General features: G+C 54.6%; 1 protein-coding gene across 5 annotated transcripts in view; it reads right to left on the reverse strand.

Moving 5' to 3' along the window:
• Positions 1 to 5873: 5873 nt before the first annotated feature.
• The window catches only part of CAMK2A (calcium/calmodulin dependent protein kinase II alpha), a 61118-nt gene continuing 39664 nt past the window's right edge, over positions 5874 to 27327 (reverse strand). For 2 of the 5 annotated variants that reach the window (XM_040497681.1, XM_040497663.1), the window contains 7 exons: positions 27077 to 27117; positions 22445 to 22477; positions 21414 to 21462; positions 14028 to 14103; positions 11314 to 11408; positions 7016 to 7244; positions 5874 to 6706 (listed from right to left, as the gene is read on the reverse strand). In XM_040497681.1, coding sequence (XP_040353615.1) covers positions 6703 to 6706; positions 7016 to 7244; positions 11314 to 11408; positions 14028 to 14103; positions 21414 to 21462; positions 22445 to 22477; positions 27077 to 27117 — 527 coding nt within the window. In that variant the 3' untranslated portion in view covers positions 5874 to 6702. Of the gene's footprint in view, positions 6707 to 7011; positions 7245 to 11313; positions 11409 to 14027; positions 14104 to 21413; positions 21463 to 22444; positions 22478 to 27076; positions 27118 to 27327 lie in introns of those variants that run through there. The other 3 variants (XM_040497690.1, XM_040497672.1, XM_040497695.1) reach the window with 2 other exon arrangements.

Consider the following 27327-nt stretch of genomic DNA (forward strand, 5'->3'; position numbering starts at 1 on the left):
GGGGTGGGGTTTACTGATAACTGGTCCTCCAGCTCCCAGCATGGCTGTGGGAACTGGAGAATGGGGTGGTTGGTGCAGAATCCCCAGACGGAGTGCTTATCGAAATTACAGCTGCCTGGAGGCCAGCTCAGGCTTAATGCATCCAGTCCTCTGTGGGGAGGGTCTAAACATCTGTATTTTTAGCATACTCCCTGGGTGACTCTGCATAGCCAACTCGGTTCCCATATTGGGGACCGTAGGCTCAACCCCCTCGTTGTAACAACGAGACACCTGAGGTCCACAGAAGGAGAGTAACTCACTCAAGGACACACTGGGAGAGGATGATGATAATTCTCCCCTTTTTCTTGGGCGAAGGGGGAGTCTACTTCTAGATAGCTCCATCCATCGTGCAGCTTTGGCCCAAAGCCCAGGAAAGAATGGTAAGGCCAGGATGCCCAGAGGGAAGTGGCTTCTGAGACCTTGGTAGGCCCAGGTAGAGAAGGGAGGGTGGGGCATGTCCCAGGAGGAAGGACAAGGAGGAGGGGCCATTCCCACAGGACTGGACCTGCTCCGCCCCGCCCTGAGCAAACACTCCCAGCACCTGCTGGGGGATATTTCCTAAAAGATTTACTGTGGTCCAGTCCGGGGAAGGCCATTTACATTGCTGGGGACCCACCTGTGCCCTAGAAGAACACGTCCACATCAAGGGATATTTGGGACCCACATGGCCCCCTGACACTCTGGCCCCAACAGCCTCCTCCCTAGCCTCTTCTCTCCCCACCCCTCCCTGATCCACTGTGCTGGGCTCTCAGCCTTTGCTCTGGCCTCCACCCTCCCCACCATCTCACCCTGTGGGGCACGTGCACAAAGCCTCTCGGGCAATCCCAGTCGCTGCCACGCTTCTCCCGCTCCTTCTTCTGGTTCTGTACACTTCGCACCTCCAGACCCAGCCCCCACCCCAGCCTGTCCTGCGTTCTGCTTCTCTGCATGTCCCTCACTCTTGGAATGGCCTCTCTGGGGACGGGAGACATGCCCAGCTCATCACTGGGCCCTACTCAGAGCCCAGCTGGCTGCAGCAGGCCCCAGCAGGTGTTTGGAGGGGCTAAAAATCCCGAAACCCCCCTCCCTCCCTCACACCCTGGGCCATCCTGGTCAGGTTCCTTCCCCTCTCCACTACAGTCTCTGTGTACATGGAATGAAAAGAAGAGAAATGTAGTGCCCAGTGGAGGGGCAAACCCAGGATCCTGAGAACCCCGGGAGTAAGGGGTGCCTGGTACCTCGTGTGAAGGAAGACTTTGCCATTGTTACTGCAGAAGTGGGGGAGTGGGTGGGAAGTTCCAGCCCCTGCACCAGCCATCCCTCTGTCACTGCTGAGGCACACATTTGCCAGGAGTTTACTCTGAGAAAGCGTGATGATACTCTGTGCGTGTGGGGAGCAGCGACAAGATGCTGTCCTGCCTTCAAGGAGCCCTCAGCTTCGCAGACTCTTCCTTAGGTGGCTTCAGCCCAGGGCGCTATGAGGAGATGGCTATGGGGGCTGGGTAAGCCCGCAGAGGGCCCTAACCCAGCAAGTGCTGGGAGAGTGTGAGGGAGGCTTCCCCAAGGAGAAGACACCAGAACTGTGTCCTGAAGGGTGAGGGAGCATCGCTGTGCACTGAGCAAGAGGAGAGGAGCCAGCGGGTTTCACAGCAAATGGGCAGTGGGGAGGTAGGGACTGCGGGGTAGACTATGGAGGCACAGATGGTCAAAGATTCCTAAGAATCCCAGCCACAGTTGGCTGGCTGTTCAGAGACGGGGAAACACAGACTGGGTCACCAGAGGCCCTGAAGGGATTCCGGGTTCTGTCTGGCAAGAAGCCTTTTACCCTCTGAGCCTCATTGTCTTCAGGATAAGGCTCTTCTAACTGACACAAGAGGTATTATGAAAGCACTTTGTGAGCTATAAAGAGTCACACTACTGTCAGACAATAGTAGTGTTTTGGGTGGAGCTGGTGCGTTCTGAGTTAAAGGATACCTCAAGGGGCGCCTGGGTGGCTCAGTGGGTTGAGCCTCCAACTTCAGCTCAGGTCATGATCTCGCAGTCCCTGAGTTCAAGCCCCGCGTTGGGCTCTGTGCTGACCGCTCAGAGCCTGGAGCCTGCTTTGAATTCTGTGTCTCCCTCTCTTTATGCCCCTCCCCTGCTCATGCTCTGTCTCTCTCTGTCTCAAAAATAAATAAAAACATTTAAAAAAAAATTTTAAAGGATACCTCTTGAGGTCTACTGGGGACTGGAGGCACAGAGCCCAGGACTGCTGGAGCCTGCTCCTGTGCTGCCACCTGCTGGCGATTGTCTGCAATGGCCGCACAGACCCTCGGGCCCTTCCTCTTGCCCAGGTGGGGAGATCCGAAGGCTGTTTGAAGGCCGGAGCTGGGAGAAGCCCAGGCGCCAAAGGTTAGCAGGCTCCAGGGCAAGAGGGCAAATAGAAGGCCCCACATTCCTCTGCAACCCACCCCCTTGCCCTTCTCAGCACTCCTCGTGGCCACCCTGCATACCGGCGGCAAGGCTAGATCCCAGAAGTGGCTGGTACAGGAATTCTGGAGTCCCAGATGTCCCAAGCATGGGCTAGAGGGGACTGTGGGCTCCAGAAGGCACATTTCCCTGATCCTGTGGAATCCAGGCCTCTTAGGTGGCAGCAAGGCTGAGAGTGACCAGCTCACCTGCCTTGCCTAAGGCCGTCCCAGGTTTACTGCAGAAAATCCTACATCAGCAAACCAGGACCGGTGCTTACCCTGTCGTGGCCTTGAGGAGAGCCAAAGCCTCTGCATCACCATGTTGGCTCCGCCTGACATCCTGGGCTCAGAACCAAACTGGCCTCTAATATGGCAGGGGCCTCCCTTCGGCCAATGGAGCCTCTCAAGCCATCTCTCTCTCCAGCCCCAAGGCCCCTGCCCCAGGCATTCTGTCCACAGATTGTGGGTTTGGAAGGTATTTCTCCCCTACCCCTTTCTCCAAACCCGTCTCCAGGACTTCGGAGGCCTGGGGGCTTGTCTGTGAGGTTCGGCTGAGGGGAGAGAATAGGTGGGGAGGGACTTATGGAACAATTTCCTCATTTTACAAGGAAACGAGGCCTAGGAGGCCTAGAGGAGAAGAGCCTCGCCCAAGACCCCTGAGGGAGACTTTGCTGCTGTTTGTGGCAACCCGCATCCACCGCCCCCCCTCCCCTCACCCACTCTTGTTAAGGGCACCCCATGTGTCTGAGAGAAAGCCAGCCCCACCCCTGGCTCTAAGCCTGGGCACAGGGTCCAGACACAATCCCACTGCAATTGGCTCAGGCTTGAGCATGAGACCAAGTTGGCCCAATCAGAAGGGAGACCTTGGCTTTTATTTTGCAAATGGAGAGATCTTGTACTGGAAACAAACAAAACCCACCCAGTGCCAGTGCTTGACTGAGACAGGGAGACCTCAAGTGCACAGAAGTTTGTAGCTATTTATTGCACTGAAAACACCAATAAAACAGACGCCCCGTTTCCCCCCCTCCCACCCAATAGCAGAAGTTTTGAGCAGTGGTCATTCAAATTCACAGCCACATAGTTTTAAAAAAAGAAAAGAAAAGAACTGAAACAAACGCCCGGGGCCAGGCGCCCCCAGACAAATAGTAACAAAGAAACCAGCATGGGGAGTCTGGCAAACACATCCCCCAAAGGGTCTCCCTTTGGGAGACAGGAGGCCGTGGGTCAGGATTAGTGCCACAGTGTGCGTAATCCTGGGAGAATACTTTCCTATAAAGGTGTTTGCATGCTGGAGCCTAGGTCTGGTCTTAGGTCTGGATTTTTTTGCGTCTACAGGATGTTTTAGAGGAGCAGAGTTTCACTGTCTGGTGGGGGTGGGCCCTGGGCCGCTTTGTCTGCCAGCCTCCCCTGCGTGCTGCCTCAGGATCACGCTGATGGCCTGTGGTCCACACTGGCTGACTACCCGCCCACAGGAGTGGCCTTCCTCGTGGGGCCGTTTCCTCCCGGGGTAGGGACCTTGCCTCCATTTCTCTGGCACTTGGAACTGGACACGGCAGACGGGAGGCATGTCAGCAAATAAAGATCGGGACACTGGGGTCCTCCAGCTCAGTTACCCCTGGTGGGAAAACCCAGGGCCAGAGCAGGAAACGGACTTGCCCAAGGTCACACAGCAAGTCTGGTCAGAACTGGGGATGGAATCCTACTAACCCCCAAAGCATGGCTCTTTCCCCACAGTCCACTGCTAATAAGCAGTTGACAGGCACCGAAGAGGGGAATGAGGGGCAGGTGGGGGAGAAGTGGGGGCTGGTCAAGGCCCAGAATGAAGCAGGGGTCCAGCCAGTGGATCCTGTCAGTTCTTGCAGGTACATCGGGCTTCACTTCGCCGTCCTGTTTGATCCCCCAACAGCTCTGCAACATAGGCTGGGCAGGAATATTTCACCCTTTAACTGATGGGGAAACTGAGGCTGGAAAAGGGACCAGACTTTGTCTTGGTACTTGCAGCATCCCCTGTGAAGGCTGCACCCTCACCTTTGGCTTAGGGATGGCTGTGGGAGCTGGCAGCTCACAAGGGAGGCAGGCGGTTTTGTTGCTGGGACGCTGGGATCACTGGGCCTTACTGGGAAGCCCTCTGGACCTGGGGCAGACCAGGTGCCTGCCCCTGGGCCTCAGCAACAGGGTGTCTGCCAAGGATAGAGGCCGGTGATCAACCAGTTTGGAGACCAGGAGGCCCAGGCAGCCTCTATCCTGGCCTGCAGCCCCGGAATAGCCTGCCTCACCTGTCCCCAGGGCAGCAGCAGTTGTGAAAAGGGCCCAGGCAGACAACTCATGATCAGGGAAAACTCAGAAAGTCCTGGATCAAACATCCCCCCAGTCCTCCAGCCAACACCCAGGACTCCCCAGAGGTTCGGGGGAACCAGAGCCTCCTCCAAATCCCTGGGGATGTGGCTCTTCCTCCCCTAAAATCCTCCAGAGGGGACAGTATCTCATGCTGGCAAAACACGGCCACACAGAGGCCAAAAGCACAGAGAGGCGGCAACATAATTCCGAGTCGGACACTGAGAATACAACCTCTATTTTTTTTTTTGTCCAAAACATGTAGATTGGTTTTGCTGAGTGTTTTTTCTTCTTTTCTTTTCTTTTTTTTTTTTTTTGACGTACTTACTGCATATAAAGTCATGCAAAGAAAACAGTGCAGACAGTAGATCCTAGTGGATGTGCCAAGGCATTCCACATCAGAGTCAATCCCAGGGGAAGAGGGGAAGAGAAAGGAAAAGAAAGAGATTCGAACCCACGGCTGCAGGACGAGGCGTGAAGAGGAGAAATTCCAGTGCTCTGCTTGGACCAGCAGATACAGAGGGGAGAGGCAATGGAGACACATGCTCGTGAACCCCCAAAGACTGGGGGAGGGGCTGAGAGGGCACATAGATGCGGTGGAATGAAATCCGGGGAAGCTGGGAAGCGTCGTAGTAGGAACCTCAGTTTGGGAGGCAAGAAAAAAAAAGAAAAAAAAAAAAAGATAATTTCCGTCTTGACAACCTCCCCCCTCCCCGCCCCCCCCGCCCCCTACCGGCTCTCTCTGCCCTGATTTGCTATTTCTTAGCTCTAACATCTGGTGTTTCTACAGTCCTGAAAAGGAACCTTAGGACCAAAATGTCAATGAGGCCCTCTTCCCCCTACCCCCCGCACCCCTCCAACCCCGGGGACTGAGTCCACCTCGACCCCAGATAACCACGGGTGACAAAGTCCATCTCAGAGATGACATTAAAAAAGAAGAAAGAAAGAGACCTAGAACAGAAAAAAAACTACCCCTCACCCCTCTTCCCACGTCCCTTCCCAACCCAACCTGACCTTCCCCACAATAATTTGAGAGGTTTAGTTATCACATAGATATCCAGGAACGCAAAATCCATTTAGGAAACACACAGAAGTTTGGCTATAAAAAGGCATGCGGTCCAAGTAGAAGTGATACCTAAATGTTGCCTTCTTTGCCCCCAAAAAGCAATCAGATTCTCTCCCTCAGATGTGACGGAGCTGGAATTCTCCAGGGCTGATGGAAGGGGTGGAATGGGAGTCAGTGTTGGAGGTGAACATCAGCCGGAGGAGAAGAGTGAGGGCACCCTGAGACCGTTGTGCTCCACACGCTGAGGGGAAGGGTCCGCAGGGACAGGAGGAGGGGACAGGATGGGAGAAGAGCTAGGGAGGCAGTGTCAGGTGGGGACTCCTGGTGTCTGCTCCTCTCTCACCCTCTCCCACAGGGGAGGCTGGCTCAGGGGTTGAGGGGGACCCTGGAAGGAGAGAGACAGCGAAAGGTGGGGGCAGACCCACATTCCTCCTGATTCTGCCGCTCTTTTTCCTCAGCCCCTGGGGGGCACACAGCTGGGCATTCTGGCCTATAGCCAAGGCAAGAGCAGGCTAGCGACAGCCAGGAGGGGTAGGGGTCCTCGGAGCCAGCACCCAGAGCACCCAGGGCACCCAGGCCCGAGGAAGCCTCGCCCTGGCAGGAGAGTGACAGGCGGTAGCAGGGAGATGTGGCTATTTGCTCTGAAGTCGTGATAACTTTTGTGGACAGACAGGTTTTCTTGATGCAGGTGTGGCGGTGGTGGTGATGGTGATGGTGGTGGGATGGGGTGACGCGATTGGGGGAATTCCAGCCAAATCCAAGTGGGAGAACCAGCAGCCACATTCCATGAACGAAGAGAACATCTCTGCGGTACAGGGCCCCCGGCCCGGTCCTTCAACTGTAAGAAATGGTATGTCTGTGGGTAATGGCGGTTGTTTCCGAGGGCGTCATGCTTTCCTTGGGCAACCACCCCTCCGCCGTCCTTAGATGGAGTCGGAGCTGCTTCTGTGGGCCCCACCCAGCACCCTACCTGGCCCCCCCTCCCCCACCGGGGACCTGCAGGCTGGTCTCCTCCCTGTGGTCCTCCAGCCCCCACCCCATGGCCTTCCAGCACCCAAGTGCCCCAACATGTCCCCCTCCAGACTGACACCACCCCGTTCCTTTAGATCGCCCTAGATGACAGATGGTGGGAAGGAGAGGCTCTTACTGGGGCAGGACGGAGGGCGCCCCAGATCTGTGGAAGTGGACGATCTGCCATTTGCCATCCCGGCGGTGCCAGACACGGGTCTCCTCCGACTGGGCCGTGCGGGGGATGCCACCCGCATCCAGGTACTGCGTGATGCGGATGTAGGCGATGCAGGCCGACTCGTCACCCATCAGATGGATGTGGGGGTTCAGGATGGTGGTGTGCACGGGCTTGCTGTTCCGAGACCACACTGGAGGTGGGGATGGGGGGGGGGCACAGGAGATGCACTTGGGGGCCATCTTCACGTCCTTCATTTGCCCATCTCCCAGCGACCCTCTCAGCAGAGGCACTCCCCGCCCCCTGCTTCATTTCCACCGGAGGGGTGTCTGTGACAGGGCTCAGCTAGGTGTCAGGGCAGACCTTCTAGATGACTAGATCAGATCCCAGCTTAGAGACAATGGATTTCAGGCATGCCAGTTCTTTAAACACAGGGGAATGGGATTTTAGAATCACGGTATCTCAGACACACAGAAGTATAGGACTATGATGGCAGAATCAGATGAACTTAGACCAGGGTCTCAAACCCAGATTCCCTACGGGGGCCAGGCGTGTACATAAACGAGGCTGGTGAGCTGGGTGTAAAATGCTAAATGACAACAGACCCTTTGCCTCGGAGTCAGGGAGCCATAGGAATGGGGGAGACTGGTGACACCATGTCCCACCTACAGAGGGCGCCTTGTACACAGCTTCCCTGGTGGCTGATAAGCGAGTACGGCTGACCCGGGAACAACGAGGGGGCGCAGGTTAGGGCACCCACCCTCTGCACAGTTGAAAATCCACATATACCTTTTGACTCCCCTGAAACTTAACTACTAATAACCGTCCGTTGACTGGAAGCCTTACTGATAACACCAACAGTCGATTAACCCATCTTTTGTATGTTATTTGTACTATGAGCTATATTCTTAAAGTAAGCTAAGGGACATAAAATGTTATTCCTTAATAGGGAAAGGGAAATACATTTACTGCACTGTGCTGTATTTATTGGGAAAAATGCATGTATAAGTGGGCCGGCACAGTTCAAACCCTTGTTGCTCAAGGGTCGGCTCTAAGTGGAACCCACGTTGCCACACCTTCTGAGTTTTCAAGAGAATCCAGAAATCTGGATGTTTATGTGAAAATGCTTCATTTTTTATTATTGGTATTTAACTCAAATTTAAAACATGCGAGCCCCATGAAACATATGTACAGTCCAGATGGCCCGTGGACCCCTCAGTTGCCATCCCTACTGGCAAACAGAAAGAATTATGGAAACCTGGGTAATATTGAAACTGCAGAATCTTAGGATCTCGAATTGTAAGGATGGAATTAGGGGTCATGGGGCGAGGTCGTGGAGTTCTCCAGAGTTAGGTGGAAATACATAACTCTTATGATCAGGACAGAACTGACAAAGGTACTTGAAACCAGCTTTCTCTTTGCAAAATATGAGTTACTATTGTTATTAGTAGTAATAGTAGGGTTAATTATTTTGGTTCTTGGAACTCTCCATTTTTTTTAGCAAGATAGAAAACAAAAGCACAGAAAGACAATGACCCAGGGAGGGGCTGGACAGGGGTCACCAGGGTCCCAGGCTTTAGAGGAACCCTCATGCCTTCTCTTGGTGTAGCCCAGATGTAGGTCCAAATCCCATAGAGAGCTGACTTAAAATACACACTGCCCATCTCTTCCCTTAGAGATGACAATTCAAAAATCTATACTATTAAAAAAGCCCCCTTCCCCTCCCCACCCTTTGATTCTGAAGCCCAGCCTGGTTTGTGAACCACTGATTTCCTAGAAAACATAAAATGTCTTTTTTTTTTTTTTTCCAGGACTACTGGAAGCATCCCTAATATTATAATCTCACTATACCCAGGCTTTGCCTACAGAACTCAAAATCACTGAGTCTTACATATGTAGACTACACTAACAGACTGTTACAATGTGGGGCTCTCAGAGAGAATGTAGAGCGTTTGCATTATAGGCTTGGGAGAGACCTCCGAGGTCAAAGGTCACCCAGTGGCCTTCCTACCAAATGCAAGGAGGCCTCAGCAAGTATCCTTGACAGCAATCAGGGCTGGAGGCACTCCAGACAGCCTAGTTCAATGCGTCCATTTTAGCACATCTGGAAGCTGAGGTCCAGAGAAGCAATCTGACTTGTCCCGAGCTGGGCCACTTCCTGAAGGAAATGCAGTAGAACCTAGAAGAAGTCAGTCTCCAGACGGGACTGAATTAGGACAATCTAGAACCGTCTCAGAAGGGACAGACAAGCTCAGCATTGTTGAGGGCACTGAGCCTTGCTGTTGTTGGCAAGGGCTGGGGTTCTGGGGGACGCTTGTAAAGAAATGACCACCCTAATTTGGTGTCTCTGACTAGACCGGAGCCTTCTAACATCCACTCTTGTGGGCAGCGTGGGAGAAAGGGCCAGGTCCTCAGCACCAGCAGGGAAAAACAGGCTGGATGGTGAGACTTGGCCTGGGGCGGGCCGTTACTCCGGGTCTTGCTCTCATGGGCCCTTCGGCGTTCAAACCTGCAGTCCAGGGGGCCGGTGCTGTGATGGGGCCTCCTGCCTGGACGCAGGCCAACAACTAGTTCAGCCTTCTCTTTGTGTTTATTTTCTTTTTCCCACCTCTGAGCCTTTACAGCCAGCTCAGCCTGGTTTCTGCTCTATTGGCTGGGGATTGGGGAGTCCACTCTGGGGAACCAGCGCCCCCAGAGGACAGGCCTGTATAGAGGTGGCCATGGTGATCAGCGAGGGAGCTCCAGGGAGATGGGGACACTTGGGGTCCAGCCACCTCTCTTCACATGAGAATTTAACCTCCATTGCTAGCCTTGGAATATCAGAGTTTGATTATCAAGGGAAAATGCAGCTTCCTTCTCCGCAGCTTTTTGGGGGTGCTCTTGAGCCCCTAGATTGGGTGCAGGCAGGAGAGGAGTGTCCAGCTGGGGGCTGCTAACACATAGTTGAGAGGGGGTGACCCAGGGCAGGAAAAGGGAAGGAGTGAGTCAGGACTGGGTTCTGCTACTGACTTTCTGGGTTCCTTTGGATGAGTCATTTCCCCTCTCTGGGCCTCAGTTTTCCCTTCTGGGTGTTGTAGAGTTGGACTAGATCCTTTTTCAGTCACTTAAATGCCCCCTTTGTTTTAGCCACCTACAAGTGCCACTATACTGACTTCATTAAAATCCTTCCTTAAATCAATGCACTTTATCAATTTATGTCAATTTATTATAAAAGAAAACTTCCTGGCACAATCAGTAATGAACAACCAGTATCACAGAATACAAGTTTAATCACGAGTCCAGTGTAAATGAAATAAAGTTATGTAATCCTAGCTCCGAGCTCTTGCCCGCAAAGGATCTGAGCCTGAGACTGTTCTCTCTTTGATGAAGAGATAAATTAGAAGGTTGGAGAGATGTTTAAGACCAGCACCCAGCTGAGCCTTTCCCCCTCATGAAACCAGAACGTATTGAAAGAGAATTTAGAAAGGGACCAACTTTCTCACTGTGTGAACCAATGTTGTTTCAAGTGATGCCCACGTGCACCGGAAATCATCTTGGGTAGCCTCAGTGGTATATGCCTTCCATTTGGGGTACCCTGGATATGCCACTTCTCAGGTCCTGAGCTAGATGATTCTAACCTGCATGTGCTTTGGTTCGTCCCTGTCTGACCCCTGGCCAAGATGAGACATGGACACAGGCAGAAAGCGCCCTCGGTCAGGCCCAGCCTCAGCCCCCTGACAGCCCCTGGTTGCAAAGCTGCCAGGGTCTCTCCTGCAGAGGAGAGGCCCAGTAAGGACAGACATGCGGACAGAGACCTAGACAAACAGGCAGGGGCACAGCAGTGTGAGCTCGGGTCCCCTCCTCTTCCCTGGACTGCCCACCCACAGGCATTAACAGCCCATGAGCCGGCTTGTGACCAGTTGGACAGCTGGGGTGGCTGTAACTTGGGTACATGCTCTGGCAAGAAGGCTCCCATATCTGTAAAATGGGAACAAAGGTCCTCCCCCAGCCCTCCCAGGGTCAAGGGCAGAAGAGGGCTGGGAGTGCTTGTCACACTTGTCCCAGGTCCCCGTCCTCAGCCACCGGAGGGACAGCCGGCAGTCGGATGGGCCCAGGTTATGAGAGGGAACCAAGGTAGTACCAACCCCTGTCCACACGGGATCTTCCTCTTCGCTGGCTCCTGAGCTTCCCCGGGGGCCCTGCCTGTCACCCTGCTGTGCCATCCGGCAGGACATGGAACAGAGAGCAGACAACAGGCACCCCAGAGAGAAGGGATTGCTCACAGTTTTCAAAATAGAATCGATGGAAGTCCAGGCCCTCGACCAGGTTCCCCAGGGCCTCAGGTTCGAAGGCTGTCATCCCAGGGTCACACATCTTCCTAGGGGGAGGAAGTCAGAGGAAAGAGGAGTTGGGAGTAGTCTCTTAGGGCCACCCTCTAACTCCAGGGCCTGGACTGGAGGAGGGCGGGCCTGAGAAACCAGAGGGATGGAACCCACCTCACAGGATCAGTGACGTCAGCAGGTGGGACAGGGCTTGCAAACTGTGCTATGAGGCACCCACCACTATCCAGTGGTAGAACTGGGAAGCCAGGGTTCGACTCGGGTCCTGACCCTGCCACTCACTGGTTATAAGATCCCCCAGCAAGTGGCTAGTGGCCTAACATCACCCACCAAGCATGCCATGAGTGGCCATGAAGCGTCGTGCAGAGACCCCAGGCGGGGGCTGACTCAGCGACTCAGCCTGTGCGGGCCTCTCCAACCTGCATCTCCCCGCCGGGGGCAGCAGAAGCCAGAGGGGCTTTTCCCGGGGGGGGGGGAGGACCTTTTCCTTCACACCAAAGTGACTTCTGCTCACCAAACAGGTACATCCCTGGAGGGGGTGCGTTTTGCTACTTTAAAAATGGCCTTTTTGCCCTCAGCGAGAGCCGCAGTTTCCTCTTCGGTAACATGAGGAAAATAGCATTCTCTCAGGTTTTTCATGCCTGGGAAGGAGGCGCACAGGGCAAGGTGAGGAGGCCCTCTGCTGTGTGTTTTCAGCTCAGAGCTCCCTTCCAGGTCTCAGTCTTCTGGGGAAACCTGACATCCAGGTTGAGGAAGGAAAAAGGCCATCTCCCCCACCCCACCCCCACCCCCAGGTCTCTAGGATCTGTGGCACGACACAGACCCCTGTGACAATGACGGTGAAGCCAGGGACAGGAAGTACCTCAGCACAAGCAAAGATCCCAACCCTGGGGAGGAACCGGAGACACTGGTGGATGGGTATCAGGCCTGGCATCGTCTGAGCTGGACATTGGCTACTGCAAGCCACTGTCTCCCTGCTCTTCCCTGACTGTCCTGTCCATGTGACCCAGACAATGCACTTCTCCACTCAGCCCCTCAAATTCTCCAGGCGGACTAGCCGGGGGTTGGGGACTCTGCTCAGACCATAGGAGATGCTCGGAACCCTTCAGCTCCAGAATCCTCCAAGGCTGGGGGTCTGAGCTCTGAGTGTCCGGGAGACTGAGCACCCCCACTGGAGAAGCCCCTGCCTTTGAAGGGACTCAGGGACCACCTTCTCCAACTCCATTATACATCTAGAGACACTGAGGCTCAGTGAGTGAGGGTTACACAGGGCCAGACTCAGGGTACCACAGGCTCCAGGGGTCATGGCAAAGGGTCAGAACCGGGAGTAGGCTACCGATGCCAGAGAAAGTAACATCACAGAGGTGAGAGCAGGTCCCCAGAAATGGCACTGGTGGGGGGCTGGGGTCCACAGAAGCCACCTCTCTTTCCCTCCCTCCTTGGGTGCATCTTTCCAGAGAGACTCGACGACTCTTCCTGTGGCTGATTTAACATTTAGGGCTGGCCACAAGACGCATTCAACAGCATGTTTCTGGGCTTTCATGCTTTACCCAGGTGCACACATGCATACACACCTGTGCACGGCCCTTATGCACACAGTCACAAACATGCAGTGTAGACAAGTGCACACACACGTGCATACGTGTGGCCTGTCTCACACCTGTCCCTTCCAGAGTCCTTGTTCATCCAGACATAACCAGGGGATTGCTGGGGCCTTGCCGTCATCGGCTGCTGCCAACACCCTCCCACAATTACCATGTACGTGGCCTGCCAAACCTTTGGGAGAGAAACTTCAGCTCCTGGGCACGGTGGAAACCAGGAACCAGCTGCCCAAGAACCAAACCCCGGCTACGTTATTCCCCCTTCATCTGAACCCAACAGTCGAGGGTCATTCTGCCTCAGTTGGCAGCTTTTGCCCACCAAAAAGCATATGTGGGGTCTTGTCAGCCCTGCCTGAGTGGTGGAGACTCCTCCCGCTCCTTGGGGTCGGCTAAGGGCCCCGGTGGGGCCTGCTTCTGGGCCAGACCAGGGAGGGGGCATATGGGTGACCACTAGGGGGCGTTCCAGCTCAGCCTTTGCACACAGCCGCCCCACGAAAGGCTGGTCCAGATGCGCAGGGGACAGTCTCAGACCACCTGTTTCATTTAATGTTAGTTTTGGACACTCTGCCTTATTCCCCCAGAGGATTTAAGGTTGTGTTTTGAGGTTCTTTTGCTCACCCTTGCTCCCTGGAGGACATACCCTACCCTGCCCTCCTGAGGTCAGGCCCATTGCAGCAGGTCTGAAGAGCGGCCCGGCCCGCCTCCCTCCCCTCCTTCCCCACTCATCTCCTGAGGAGACCCAGGCTGTGGTGGAGACTACCCTCTATTTCCTTGGAGAAGCAAAGGGGTTTGGTTGGAGCCCCTCCTGAGGAACAAGATAGGAGGAGGAGGAGGAGAGGGAGGACTGAAATACAGAGAAGTACTATGAACAGAAAGCTTCACTAAAGCATAAAGTCTAAATGCAAAACAGACATATGAGCTCAGTCTGACTCACAGCTCATGCAGAGGGAGTGATTGAGGGTCAGAGACCGGGACCCCCAAAGTTAGCCATCAGCACCCCCTCCCCCCTGAACAACCATCTGGACATGACATGCAGAATGGGCCCAGCCAACTCACGTGTAGGACTCAAAATCTCCATTGCTTATGGCTTCGATCAGCTGCTCTGTCACTTTTATAATCTCCTGTTTCCGCACTGTAAGGCAGGAGGAGACACAGAGAAATGATAGTAATAGAAATAGTAATGAAGCACCTGCTACCATTTTCTGAGTCCCTATCATGTGCCAGATCCTGTGCTAGGACCTGAGGGCCTCGTGGAGACTGTCTTCATTTATATTCACGTTATCCCTGGGAGGTAGGTATCATGACTCCCATTTCCCAGAAGCAGAAACTGAGGCCCAGGAAAGTGGGGAAAAGGTGTGACAGTTCCCTCAACTGCAGAAGGCAAAGCCGGGGCCCCAGGTGGAAGCCTTTGTCTCAGTGAGGCGTGCATGGCAGACATTCTGACGTTAGGTCTCATTTGAACCCAGGTTGTCTCCAAAATACGCCCCCCGCCCCCATCCCCTTGCTTTGCCGCCTGAATCAAAACCAGGTCAACGGTGGGGCTGGACCTAGTAGCCATGAACCAGGGCCCTCCCACCCCGGGCCCAAACTGGGGCCCCCAAGGAAGGTCTTAGGGCTTTACTCCTCCCTCAAGTCTGGGTGAGCATTGTGGTCTGTTTGGGTGCCTGTAGGAATCAGGCACTGAGCTGTTCAGAACTTTCTAGGCCTTAACGAATCCCAGTTGCTGAGACCTGGCCTCCCCTGGCCACCCCTGAAACACTACAAATAATTGGTCTTTCTAGTACAGGTTTAGGCATCAGCTTTCTTATTAGATGTGTGCTGCTCCGAGCCCCGGTTTTCCCATCTGTGAAATGGAAACACCACCACCTCTCATCCCTTCAGTGCCAAACCCAGACTTGAGGGCCAGACAGACCTCATGGAAATGCCGGCGCAGGTCCTTACACGCTGTGTAACAAGGCCACAGGGTTGTTTCCTGGCCTGTCAGACGGAGACAACAGTGCCCCCCCCCACCCCCAGTAATGAGGTAACGAGGTGGGATGAGGCGATGCGCACGAAGCCCCCGGGCCCACTGTAGGTATGCATTTTCAGCGCTGCCGTTTTCTGCCTTCTCCTACACAGGTTGCCACACCCGCTTCTCACAGACACCCCGGGAGGTCAGCAAGGGCCAGTGCCCCCCATCTGATCCACAAGGACACTGGGCCTCCGTGACAGAGGAAGCTGGAGCCGGGTGTCATGGCTCCCGGCAGGGCTGTCTCACCAGAAGCCTCGCATGGTTCCCTGGTGGCAGCCCCCCGGCCGGCGCGCCCCGCCCCAACGACCCAGGCCCAAGCTTCACTCCAAACCCAGTCAGCTCTCCGGCCTACTGGAGCAGCCTCGGTGAGGTTCAAGGGCACACTGTCATTTCTCAGTCTGGGGCCGAAGGAGGGGACCACGCCTGGCTGAGGCCCTGTCCCTGCCCCTTTCCTCACCACCGCCCATGCAACCCCACCCCGTCTCACGCCAGGGAGCTCACCTCAGGCCCAGAGGACACAGGGTCCTACGACATCCAGGCTGAAAGAACCCTTGGGGACCAGGGACTCAGCCTCCTTATCAGACTTTTGGGGAAATGGAGGCCCAGTAAGGGGGGTGACTTGCCCGAGGACATAGAACACACTGGGTGCAGAATTTGGTTCCCAGCCCACGGCCTTTTCCACAGGACCCCCACACGCCACATGCTCCCTGACGTATCAGGCCCGTAAGCTCATCTATTTCCCAACTCAAATATGTGCTCCACGGAAGCTGGGCCGTGGCTGCCCGTGTCGCACAGGATCCCTGGACCTGGATGGGACCCCTGGCCCCCCCCAGGCACTCATCCCTGAACGAACGAGTGCATCAGGCACTGTGCTATGTGCTCTACCTGCGGAATCTCGAAGCCTCACAGCACAGCTTCACGTGGCCATCACTTCCACATCAGCGATGAGCAAACCGGAGGTGAGAGAGGTCGGCCGGTCTGCTGCGGTGGGCTGACTGCCCCAACCAGAGTCGTCATACTGTTCTCGGGGCAGGGGCCCTGTGCCCAGCACGGCTCTTGGCACACAGTGGGTGCTCCGTAGACATACTGGTGAGTTTCTCCAATGTCAGTACCACAGTGAGGGGCTAATTCTTTACCTGCTGGCTCTGCTAAGATTTACCAGGTCTGGGAATGAGCCTGTCTTAGACCTTGAGCTCTGCCGGCTCCCTCTGGGGTCTTGCCTGGGGCGGGGGCAGAGGAGGCTTGAATGAATGAATCAGTGGGTGGACCCAACACCGGGGCCTGGGGCTGCTGTCTTCACCCTGTGTACTAGAATTGCCCAAGTTGCCAGGTGGTCCCTGTCCCTAGGAGCCCAAGAGCCTGGCCTCCAGGTCGACTCTGCCCTCCTTCCTGGAGACGGAGGGTGGGAAGAAACCCATCCCTGCCAGGAGATGCCTCATTCCACTCCCACGCAGAATCAGGCTGACGATCCAGAGCGGGCCACGTGCTCCGGGCAGGCCATGGCACCTGTCCCACCTCCTAGCCTTTTCTGTACAGACCTTACGATTCCTTCCAGCCTGACATTGCACGAGCCTGTGCTTAATTACCGCCCTGTCTCCTGTGGGCTGCCTCTCACTGCCATCTCAGGGAGGCTATTGACGCGGTCAGGGGCATGGATTCTGAAGCCAGAGTCCCCGGGTTTGGATCCAGATTCTCTGCCACTTCATAACTGTGACCTTGAGCAAGGTGCTTCTGCATGCCTCAGTTTCTCCGTACGTATAACAGAGCTACAGACACTACTTACCTCACAGGGTGGTTCCCAGGACCGAGTGAGTTAAGAATGTATCAGTTGGAATAACTAATACATAGATGGTTCTCACTAAGGACCAGCTACAGTTCCAAGCCCTTTATATCAACTCATGTATATAAATAATGATGCATAATCTAAAGCGTTTAGAGCAGTGCCTGGCACTCCGTAAATAAGAGCTGTGATTATTGTCATCCGGAAATCTCTGAATTGGAAGTTTTCCCTGAGGACAGCCTCTGGTCTTCGGCCTGGGCAGGGATGTTTCCCAGAAGGCTGATACGTGATGGTTCCATCTGGGTTGGGATTTGGGGGTCTGCAGCCTGCTGCCTTGTTTGACATCTCCCTCTCTTTGCACCCACTTCCTCCTTCTTTTAAGTCAGAATCTCCCCCCTGAAAGCCCCTTCTTATATTTCTCTTACCCTTTCTGCCTTGTGGGCCTCTGAAGTGTGCACCTGTTTCCCCAGACCCTCTGCCCTCCCCCTCTACTAGTCTTCTCTTTTTAGGGCTGAAAGCCTCTGGGTTGGGATTTGCAGGATCTGACGTAAGCTGGCCATCCACTCTTTGAGCATCCTTGAGCTATTGAAATGCCTCTCTGAGTGTGAGCACACAAACCTCAGTGCGGCTTGAATATTGCAGCATATCAGGTCTGGGGTAACACTCTCTATCCCCTCCCTAATTCTGGACACTATACCTCTTGTAATGCAGCCAGAGACTATGGCTAACTTGGCTCTGCCTCCAGCCACTCAGGACATCAAGTTTGCCAGCAGTGGAAGTCTAGTGAGCAGAAATCTCCCTAGTAGCTTCATCTCTGGGATGGGAAATCTGGGAGTCTGGTGCTTCTGAGATGTGGAAAAATTCATTCTGGTTTTGGGTTCCTTCCATGTCCTCAGCAGTCCTGTTGCTGCGTGAGAGATCCATTCAGCAGCTGCTCAGTAGCAATCTCTGGCATTTCTCACCTACCAGGTGTTCATTCATTCAATCCAGGAGTGCTCCCCTACAGATGGGAGAGCTGAGGCCCCAGAGAGGTTAAGGCACTCTCTCAAGGTCACACAGCATGCCGAGACTGAGATTGGATCAGCATTCCTGGCTGGTATTTCCCAGAATGTCTCTGCCCAGATTCTGAGGCAGCTCTTTGGGTTTGGGGAGGAAATTAATTTTTCATGGAGTTGACCAGGAGGAGGTAGGGAAGTGGGAAGGAGCCTGGCAGGGCCTCAATGCAGCTCAGAGGGTGAGAGGCCTGTGCCTGAAGCCTGAGGTGCTCTGAAATATTAATGTCTCTTTCTTTGCTCAGGGGGAAATGTTCCCTAGAGGATGACATTTCTAATTAACTTTAATGTTAGGTCAGAATCTACCCCACCAGCTGCTATTCTCACTTAGTAAGAAGACTTAACAAATTAACACCAGAAAATGGTGTTTTTTTTTTTTTTTTTTGAAACTTTCTCTGAGGCCCAAAGAAGCTGGGGGAGGCGCAGGGCTCCTCTCTCCTGCCAGACACGGGGAGAAGCTTCTGGCTGAGCCAGTGTCTCTTCCATCAGACACGGACTTTTACATGTGGGAGACTGAGCAGGGGACGGGGTCCCAGTTCTGCCAGTAATAACCTGGATATACCCTTTCTCTCTGGGCCTCAGATTCCCCTCTACAAAAAGGGCGTAAGTGAACAAAAATTTAAGACTTCACAAATCTTCCCATCCTGGTCTCTAGAGGAGAGGATAATGGCTGCCCATGTGGGGTCTCAGGGACGCCAGCCAGAACCATCACTCCCTGTGGACAATGTCTTCGACGGGTCACATTTTACACTTATAACGCATACAAATTTTGCATTCTGTTCCAAACACTTCTCTGTCTGTTTAACATATAAATATTTGTCTCAAAATAATCATTGAGTAAAATCAATGCTCCAAGGAAATGTTATGTGGCCTCTTATCATTCAGCCCTAACCTCCAGTTTGAAAATAAAGAAATTAGGGGCGCCTGGGTGGCTCAGGTGGTTAAGCGTTGGACTTCAGCTCAGGTCATGAACTTGGGGTTTGTGAGTTCGAGCCCCATGTCGGGCTCTGTGCTGACAGCCCAGAGCCCGGAGCCTGCTTCAGATTCTGTGTCTCTCTCTCTCTGTTCCTCCCCTGCTTGTATTCTGTCTCTCTCTCTCTCTCTCTCTCAAAACTAAATAAGGAATTAAAAAAAATTTTTTTTAAGAAATTAAAATTTATTAAACAATAACTATGTGCCAAATACTGTGTAACCACTTGATAAACAGCCTCTCATTTCATCCCCACAGCAACCCGCTGAAATGGATACTATCGTCATCATCTCTTTACTGAAGGAAACTGAGGCTCAGAGAGGTTGAGTTTGTTGCCCAAGGTCACCCAGAAAATGGACCGCCGTGACGAAGCACGGAGCCAGTTTACATCCATGACCCCCGTCTACTCTGAGACCAGCATTATGAGACCACAACGAGCCTTTTCAAAATCCCAGTGCCTCTCATCATTAAGACAGTGAACCTCTAATGTGGGGAAAACCTTAGAAATGCCATGTCTTGGCCACCACAAACCTATGGAATCAGAATCCACAGGGGCAAGGGCTGGGAATGTGGTTAGAAAATCATGCCTGAGGGACTTAGGGTGCAGACTTGACCCCAACAGGGAGCTTTTCTTCAAGATGATCCATTTTTTTGGTAAGTTTTTATTTAGTTTTTGAGAGGGGGGGAAGAGAGTGCAGGCGAGTGGGGGGAGGGCAGGGAGAGAGACTCCCAAGCCGACTCTGCACTGTCAGTACTCGGGCGTCAGACTCAGGGCTCGATCTCACAAACCGTGAGATCGTGACCGGAGCCGAAATCAAGAGTGGGATGCTTAACATGCTGAGCCACCCAGGCGCCCCGAGGTAATCTATTTTTAAAGGGTGCCATCACGGAAGACTGGTTGGCTCTAGTCCCAGGCTGTGGTGATAGAGTGCCCCCATGCCCAGCTGGGAATGACCACCCAGGGACACACACAGGGTGGGGCTGGTCTCCCAAGGCATCCTGGCAGAGACGGAAGGTAGCCATGGTGCTCTGTGGGTCACACTGACCTTAGAGGCGGAAATGCAACGGTACCAAAAAAATCTGTTACATAGTAAACCGCTCTGTCCCCTTCATTGTATTCTTTTAGAGGCAAATGTTTACACTGAGCAATGTCGACACGGATATAGCTGCAATCTCTCCAAGCCAACCGTGTTTTTCTAAATTACAGACACCCCCCAGGTGTCTCCACCATGAGCTGTGAGAACCCCCACCCACCGTGGCTGGGCTCCCTGTCCCGCGGGGTGGCCAGGCGCAAGCAGCACAGCAGGACATCACGAACTCATCCGGGGATTTGGGGTCCCCCGAGCAGAAGTCGACACTCGTCCTTTCTGCTCCCACTCCAAGCATGCATGCCACACCTTTGAGCCATGGTTACGAGGCAGCATCCGGAGCCACGTTGCCCAGGTGCAGATCCTAATCCTACCCTTATGAGCTAGAGGACCTTGGGCCAGTTTACTCGACCTCTGTTTCCCAATCCATAGAATGGGCTCAATCACAGCACCTGCCTCACAGGGGTGTTGTGAAGTGCAGGTAAATGTCAGGTGCGTGGAACAGGTCCAGCAAGTGCCCCACAAAAGGCAGCCACTGTTCCTGTTACTGTCCTTGCTATTTTCTCCCTTACTAGCCAGTCCCAGTTATCTAGGTTCCTCCCCCTCCTCCATCTGAAGGCTTCTGGGGACTGTCAGCCCCTGGCTACAGTAGGTCTTTCTCATACGCCCGTCAACTGAACTTTTTCTGAATTGTTGCTTCTCCTTCCTTTCTTATCATCGCTTCGTGTTTTTAAAACCAACTCACTTTTTATTGATTATTTAAAGTAAGCTTTATGCCCAATGTGGGGCTTGAACTCAGGACTCCTAGTTCCTTTTATTTTTTTATGAGCAACATAGACTTTGTCTTTTCCGGATTTTGCACAGGGAATATCAATTTTCCGCTCCTTTCAGTAGCACTTAAGAGTGACGTTTTAAGAGTTATTTTATGTGCTCAGGACTCCAAGTTCAAGAGTCAAGAGTCATATGCTCCACTGACTGAGCTGGCCAGGTGCTCCTAAAATCAACTTTTTTTTTTTTTTTTTTTTTGAGACAGAGAGAGAGATCAGGGAAGAGTGGCAGACAGAGAGAGAGAAAGAGAATCTTAAGCAAGCGCCATGCTCAACATGGAGCCCGACATGGGGCCCCATCCCATGACCCTGGGATTGTGATCTGAACCAAAATCAAGAGTCAGACGCTCAACCAACTGAGCCACTCAGGCGCCCCCAAATCAACTCATTTTTTAAAAATTCAAAAGAAAACGTCTACCACTGTGATACATCTATGACTTGGCTATGTTAATCCTTTCCCTAAAACGTACCAAACTACATACGTGACCCCTACAACAGGAAAAGCCTATCTGCATGCCACCAGTGGACCAAGCACCTCGTATGGGGAAACAGTGCCCTGCAGTGTGCCCGGTCTATGAGCGGCCACAGCCACGTTCTCTGTGGAGGAACAGGACGCACGTTGGTACTGGGGCCCTTCCAAGCCCGGGCTGTCAGTAAAGGGGGCCTGCTGGGAGGCCCAGGGCGCCCAGACACTGGAGGCAAGGCCCCCCCTACCTTTGGTGTCTTCATCCTCAATGGTGGTATTGGTACTCTCTGAAGATTCCTGCCAAAGAGAACACGGAACACGGTGAGGCCTGCCTGGCAAGCAGGAAGACGCACGGCCAGTTTCGGGGCCGCCCCGGCTGCCTGATGCTGTGGCCCGGTTTCCGTAAGCCTCGCCGGCTCTGCCATCCAGATGCTGCACTGAAAACCCTGCCAGACCTCCAGGCCTAAGGAGGGGGAGGGCCCAGCTGAGCGGGTGGCTGGTGGCAGGGGGTGTGGATGAAGGGATGGTTGCAAGGAGAACCCTGGCCTTTCTGGAAGGGTTGGGAGGGCTCCCTGGCCCTGTCAGCTTGAGGGAGCCAAGAGGGGGTGTGGAAGAGCAGAAAAGGCATATGGTGGCCACAGAACGGGGAAGGAATACACGCACTGGCAGGAGAGGAAGAGAGAGAGGCGGGGAGGCCCAGTGTGAGAGAGGCTGGGCCTCCGGGGGAGAAAAACCACACAACTGAGGGAGACAGCGATGGAGTCAGAAAAAGAGGGATGTGGGCCACCATGCCACCACTGGATCCCCTCGACAGAGGCAGGGGCTGGTGGCTCCTCTGCCACCGGCAGGCCCTGGGTAGCATTGAAAAGCTCAAGAAGGGCCTCTCTGGCGCCCACTCCTTTGGCCAAACCGAGCCCCCCCTCGCCGCAACTGGCACAAACCAAGCCCTGAGACGAGTTCCAGAGCGGAGGGCGGGGAGAAGCGAGAAGCCAAGGGCTGGACGTGGGATGGGGTTCAAATCAACCTTCATACCTGAGGGGGCTCTCAGGTCTGCCGCCAGGCTGCTGGTCTGGGCCATGGAGTTGGAGGTGTCAACAGAAACACGCCAATGACACGCACACACAACACACATGTTGTCGCACGAGGCACACACGTACCAAGCACGCCCTGAGCACCCTCTCCCCGCCCCGGGTTCCCAGTGCAGCCCTGCAGGAGGGAGGCGGGAGCGAGGGTTTGAGGCCCAGCATTTACCGGCGTTTGGGAGACGGCAGACACTCACCATTAACTGAACGCTGGAACTGGACTTTCTTTTCTGGAAAAACAAGGAGAAGAGATGGGACAGGAAAAGACACAGCGTGAAAACGGCAGGGAAGCAGAAGAAACGGCAGGGAGCAGAGAAACAAAAGACAGGGGAGGTTTGGAAGGATGATGGGCCTCAGGGTCGCCCTCTGTGGTCCCTTGCCAGCGTGGCATTGGGGCACGAAGTCAGGGCCACCAGCAAGAGCTGCCCTAGTATGGCCAATCCTCTCTCAGCCTGAAGCTCTCGGGGCCTCGTGCACAGCTGCCTGGGGCTCGCCATCCGACCAGCAAGCTCCAGGCCGGGCCTCGCCTGGACCAGGGCTCCCCCTACACCAAGCTCTGACGGGGGAAACCAATCCTAGGGCTTGGATGCCAGTTGCCTAAGGCCTCCGGAAGCCAAAGCTCTTGCCGGACGAGAGGGTGCTCAGGTCTGGAGATGAGGCCCGTGTCTCCTCCTAGACTCCCCACATGTGTCTCTACTGAAAGAACCCCACTCCCGGGTGGGTTGAGCGTCATAGTCACTTGGGAAACTTGTCGAGAAAAAACATCACCAGGCCCCCTCAAGGAGTTTGATAACTAGGTGTGGGGCGGGGCCTGGGCATCTCCGTTTTAAACAGTATGGCCAGGTGACTTCAAAGCAGGCCCCGGTGTGGAAACCAGTCCTTTAAGTAGCCTTTGAAATCCTGCTTCCCAGCGACTGGCCTGTTCAGCTCCTTAATGGTGACAGAGAAACTGAGGCCCAGCCAGACGCATGGCTGAGCCCAGAATTTGAGTCTTTAGGCCCTGCCCTCCCTCCTACTCCAGTTTTGGGGGGATTTATAGCTTCATTCCTATTATTGGCTGGGGAACCATGGGAAGGAGAGAAAGAGAGAGGACACGTGCGGATTGTCTTCTCCTTCGCTCCCTCCTAAGCTAGGTGGTGCAAAGACTCACATTCAGGAGGGTCAAGACTGATGCTAAAATTGGACGGATGGGAAGCTGGGGTCCAGAGACGGGCAGTGACCTGCCCGAGGTCTCTCAGCCAGCTGGTAGCAGAGGGGAGGCTGGAACCCCTGAATGCAGGCTTTCTCCTCTGTCCAGGTCTCCAGGCCCCATAGCCTGATGGCGCTGCAAAGGCCCGTCCTTCCTGGACGCGCTTACGTCTAAGAGGCCTGGAAGCTGTTCTCCTCGCTGTACTGTGAGCAGGGACAGACTTGAGATGCCCTCAGGGTAGGCCTTTGTGGGGGCGGTGGGGGGCGGCGGAGGCACTGGCTATTCTCTGAGGATCCTTAGGTCTAAGTCTGCACTCTCTGACTTCAAGATCCAGGATCCTCTGAGGGCCAGGAGGAGCCTAAGATCCTGTGCTCTCCGTCCAGCGCCCCCAAAGATGTGGCAGAAGTGGCTCACTGGGCACTGCCCAGTGTAAAGTCTCACAGTCCCTGCATCTGCCCCAGCTTGGTAGACTCCCACAGCCAGCAGCCCACGGCCAGCCCCTCATCCCCTCTTCTAGCAGGAACCTGAGGAACGCAGGGCCCGGGGTTCCAGGCGGGACACGAGGAGGGAACACAGAGCAGAGACTGCGTCAGATTCGGACATACAGTGACAGGATGGGACATGGGGGAGAGGAATCACGATGGCACGGATGGGACACCAACAGGGGGCAGTGAGTGGGGCTGAGGGGTGGGAGCGGTCGGCCGCTCCTCATAGAAGCAGAGGCTTAGAGGTGGCTGGGAGGCGGGGGTGGAGGGCATCACTTCTTGCCAACAGAAAGGCTCGATTTCCCCGGATCACAAACGATGACGATGCTAATAATAACCCCGCACTGACCAGGGGCTTTCACCAAAAGCAGAGTCACATCTCCCAGAACCACGTGCAAAAGCATGGTTCTAGGGTTAGCAAAGATGGCAGACGTAAAGTAGGGTCAAAGTTAGCCTTGCAAAGCCCATAAAGTACAGTACGGTGTTATCTCTGTTCCCCAACCAGCCCTTTTCCCGTCCAGCGTTGGAAGCAATCACTGGGGCTTCAGCAAAGCCTCCGATGAAGTCGGTGGTTTCTTTAGGGACCAAGTGGTAAGAAGAATATGTACGTCCCCACTTGGGCGGAATGTGTGTTGTTCCAAGCAGCACATGGTGTGACTCCCCAGGGCCCACTCTGGTGTAGGGCCTCTCACTGGCCGCAGGAAACACCTACCATTCTCCCCTTGCAGAGATGGCAGGACTGATGACCCAGATCGCCAAAGGAGGGCACGGTGGGGCCCATCAAACCAACGGTTCCTTGACTGGAGGTCCAGCATCACTCATAGTGAAACACACGACTGGACCCCCCAGAGCAACACATTGCAGGCTAGGCTCCCCAACTCCCGGGCAGACCCCTGGTTAACTCTGGCTATTCCTGGCCTTTGGGTTTCTCTTCATCCACACCAAAGCCACCTGAGAAGCCGCTCAGGGTCTGTCCTGCTGCTGCAAGCAGGAGTGGCTCTTTCTCCAGCTGGGCCCACTGGCACGCCTCGCGGTGACTAGTCAGAGTTCCGCCATGCTACGTGATGTCCTTGCCCCCAGATAGCCTCTGCCTCCTGGCCTGGGCTGGAGAGGAGCCAGAAGGGAGCTTCATCCCAAGACCCACTATGAGGGAGGACCTGACCTCACACCCAACGGCTCTGTGTCAGCCTTTGCCAGGGCCACACCCAAGAGCCAAGCAGACGGGCAACCCTCCCTCCGCCCCTCCTCCTCCGCTGACTTCAGCCACAGCCCACCCGCACCTGTGACCTCTGCCCTATGCCCTTCGAGTATGATTTTTTTCCCGGGGACCCCAGCACCCCCGGTGTCTACCCACTAGGGCCAAGAGGACCCCGGCTGCTCCAAACTGGGCCACCCTCATACTGTACCTCCCCCCATTACCCTTTCCAATTGGAGGGGGGAGAGTGTTTGACTCATGCATGACCCAAAACAGCCAGGCAGCCAGAACTCAATTCTGGATTCCATCCTAGGATTTGGGATAGGTGTGTGTTAACTTTATAAATTGGGTTGGCTTTAGAGCTGTGTCTCCAAAGACTTCCTTGATCAAACTTTGTTTTCAAGGGAAATCTTACTTGCAAGTCCAATCTAGAAAACAGAAAAGATAATACTGACTAGCATCTCATGAGCAAGGATCGCACGCCAGTACCCCTGCTGAATCCTCAGGATATGCTGGTTTGCTTCGTCCTCACAAACAGCCCTGGGAGGTGGGAATCCCTTTTACTCCCATTGCCCAGATGAGGAAACACAGGCTCAAGGGATTGAAATAACCAGCTGAGGTCTCTAGCTGCTAAGCCCTCCCTGGCTCCCTTAACCACTGCGATGTCTGTTACATGGAGCTATTTGGCTGAAGTGGGTGTGAGAAGCCGAGAACCTTCTCTGCTCAGCCTCCCCCTTTCCATCCCGTGCTCCCTGCTGCTAGGGATGCCTCCCCAGAACCTTCAGGCTCCAAGAAGTTCAGTTTGAAAACCACTGACTTTGGCTGATAACCAACTAATTATGGATTCCTCACGTACCCAAGATGAGAAGGAAAAAGGATTAGATAGGGTTTTGTTGGCTTTTTTTTTTTTTTTTTTTTTACTTTTCTGTTTTTAAAGCTTATATCTTAGAAATGATGGAGTCCACATGCCCCCCCACCCCAACCCATTGCACATTGCACTTATGAGGAAAACTTAGCCCCCAGAGGACTAAGGGCAGAAAGGAGGCCCAGATCCTGGCCTCAGCCAGCCAGCCCAGATCTCCTCCCATGCAACCCCTAAACCAAACGAAAGCCAGTGGCCTGAGACCATAAATGCCACTACAATGAAGCCATGAAGCCACCAGCCCACCTGGATGGCTGTGTTTGGACAGCATCCCACACCTTCCAGCATCCTGGGCACAGCCCAGCCCTGGGGTCCTGGCCAGGCAGGGCTCTGAGCCCAGAAAAAGGCAGGGTCTCAAGAGAGGAGAGCCCACAAGGCAAGCCAGTGGCAGGGGAGGAGGGGGCCGGAGAGGGAGGGGGGCCAGGCCCCAGAAAGCAGAGGGAGAAGAGAGAGGAGGGAAGGAGGGGTCAGTAGGGTGTGGGCGGAAGTAGCTCGGGCAGGGCATCGGGGGTGGGGACAGAGGGCAGGCCTGGGTCATGGGGAGGAGGAGATTCTTGGCCCTGAGCCGGCAGGCCTTGACAGGGTGGGTGCCTCTGTCAGATGATTGGCTATCCAACCTCCACGGACTTCGTGGGTTGGACTGGGGTGCACACTGGGTCAGGGGCCGTTCCAGCCAGCCCACACTCGGGGAGGAGGAGGTCACCCCTCATGATCAGCTCTGTCTCTTCTTTGTACCCTCTCACTTTCCAGTCTTCCCATCCCAGAGAACCACAGGTATCTTCAGACCTGCCCCTTTCCTTGCGCCCGCCCCAACTCCCCTGGCCACTTGCCTCTCCCACCTACTTTCAACCCGCCCCCTTCCCCTCCCCCCAGCCCCCCCCCCCCCCACCAATCCTGGGGACAGCCCGGCCGCACGAGTGACCACATCTGCCCACAACACCTTCAGCAAGGCCTGGGTCTCGCCCCAGCCCTGAAAGGCAGGCCCTGTTGGTGGAAACGCTGCCTGACGCTGGCCCTGCCGGGCTCCCGGGGGCTTACCTTCACACCATCATTCTTCTTGTTTCCTCCGCTCTTCCCTCCTGCGGAGGAGAAAAAGTAGAGGGTTACCAACACCAGGCAGGGCACCAAGGCCCACAGGGTAAGGAACAGCAGCATCCGCGGGCCGGCGGAGGGTGCGGAGCCGGCTCAGTGATCCGGGGGACACCTCCTCCTTCTGCTCCTCCTTCTTCCTTGGGGCCTGGACTGCCGGTGGCCCCCTAGGTGGGCCTGGGCTCCCCCGTCCTCAGCAA

This window comes from Herpailurus yagouaroundi, unplaced genomic scaffold (genome assembly GCF_014898765.1).
Source record: "Herpailurus yagouaroundi ecotype Mexico unplaced genomic scaffold, PumYag 29, whole genome shotgun sequence".
In the NCBI taxonomy this organism is placed as follows: Eukaryota; Metazoa; Chordata; class Mammalia; order Carnivora; family Felidae; genus Herpailurus; species Herpailurus yagouaroundi.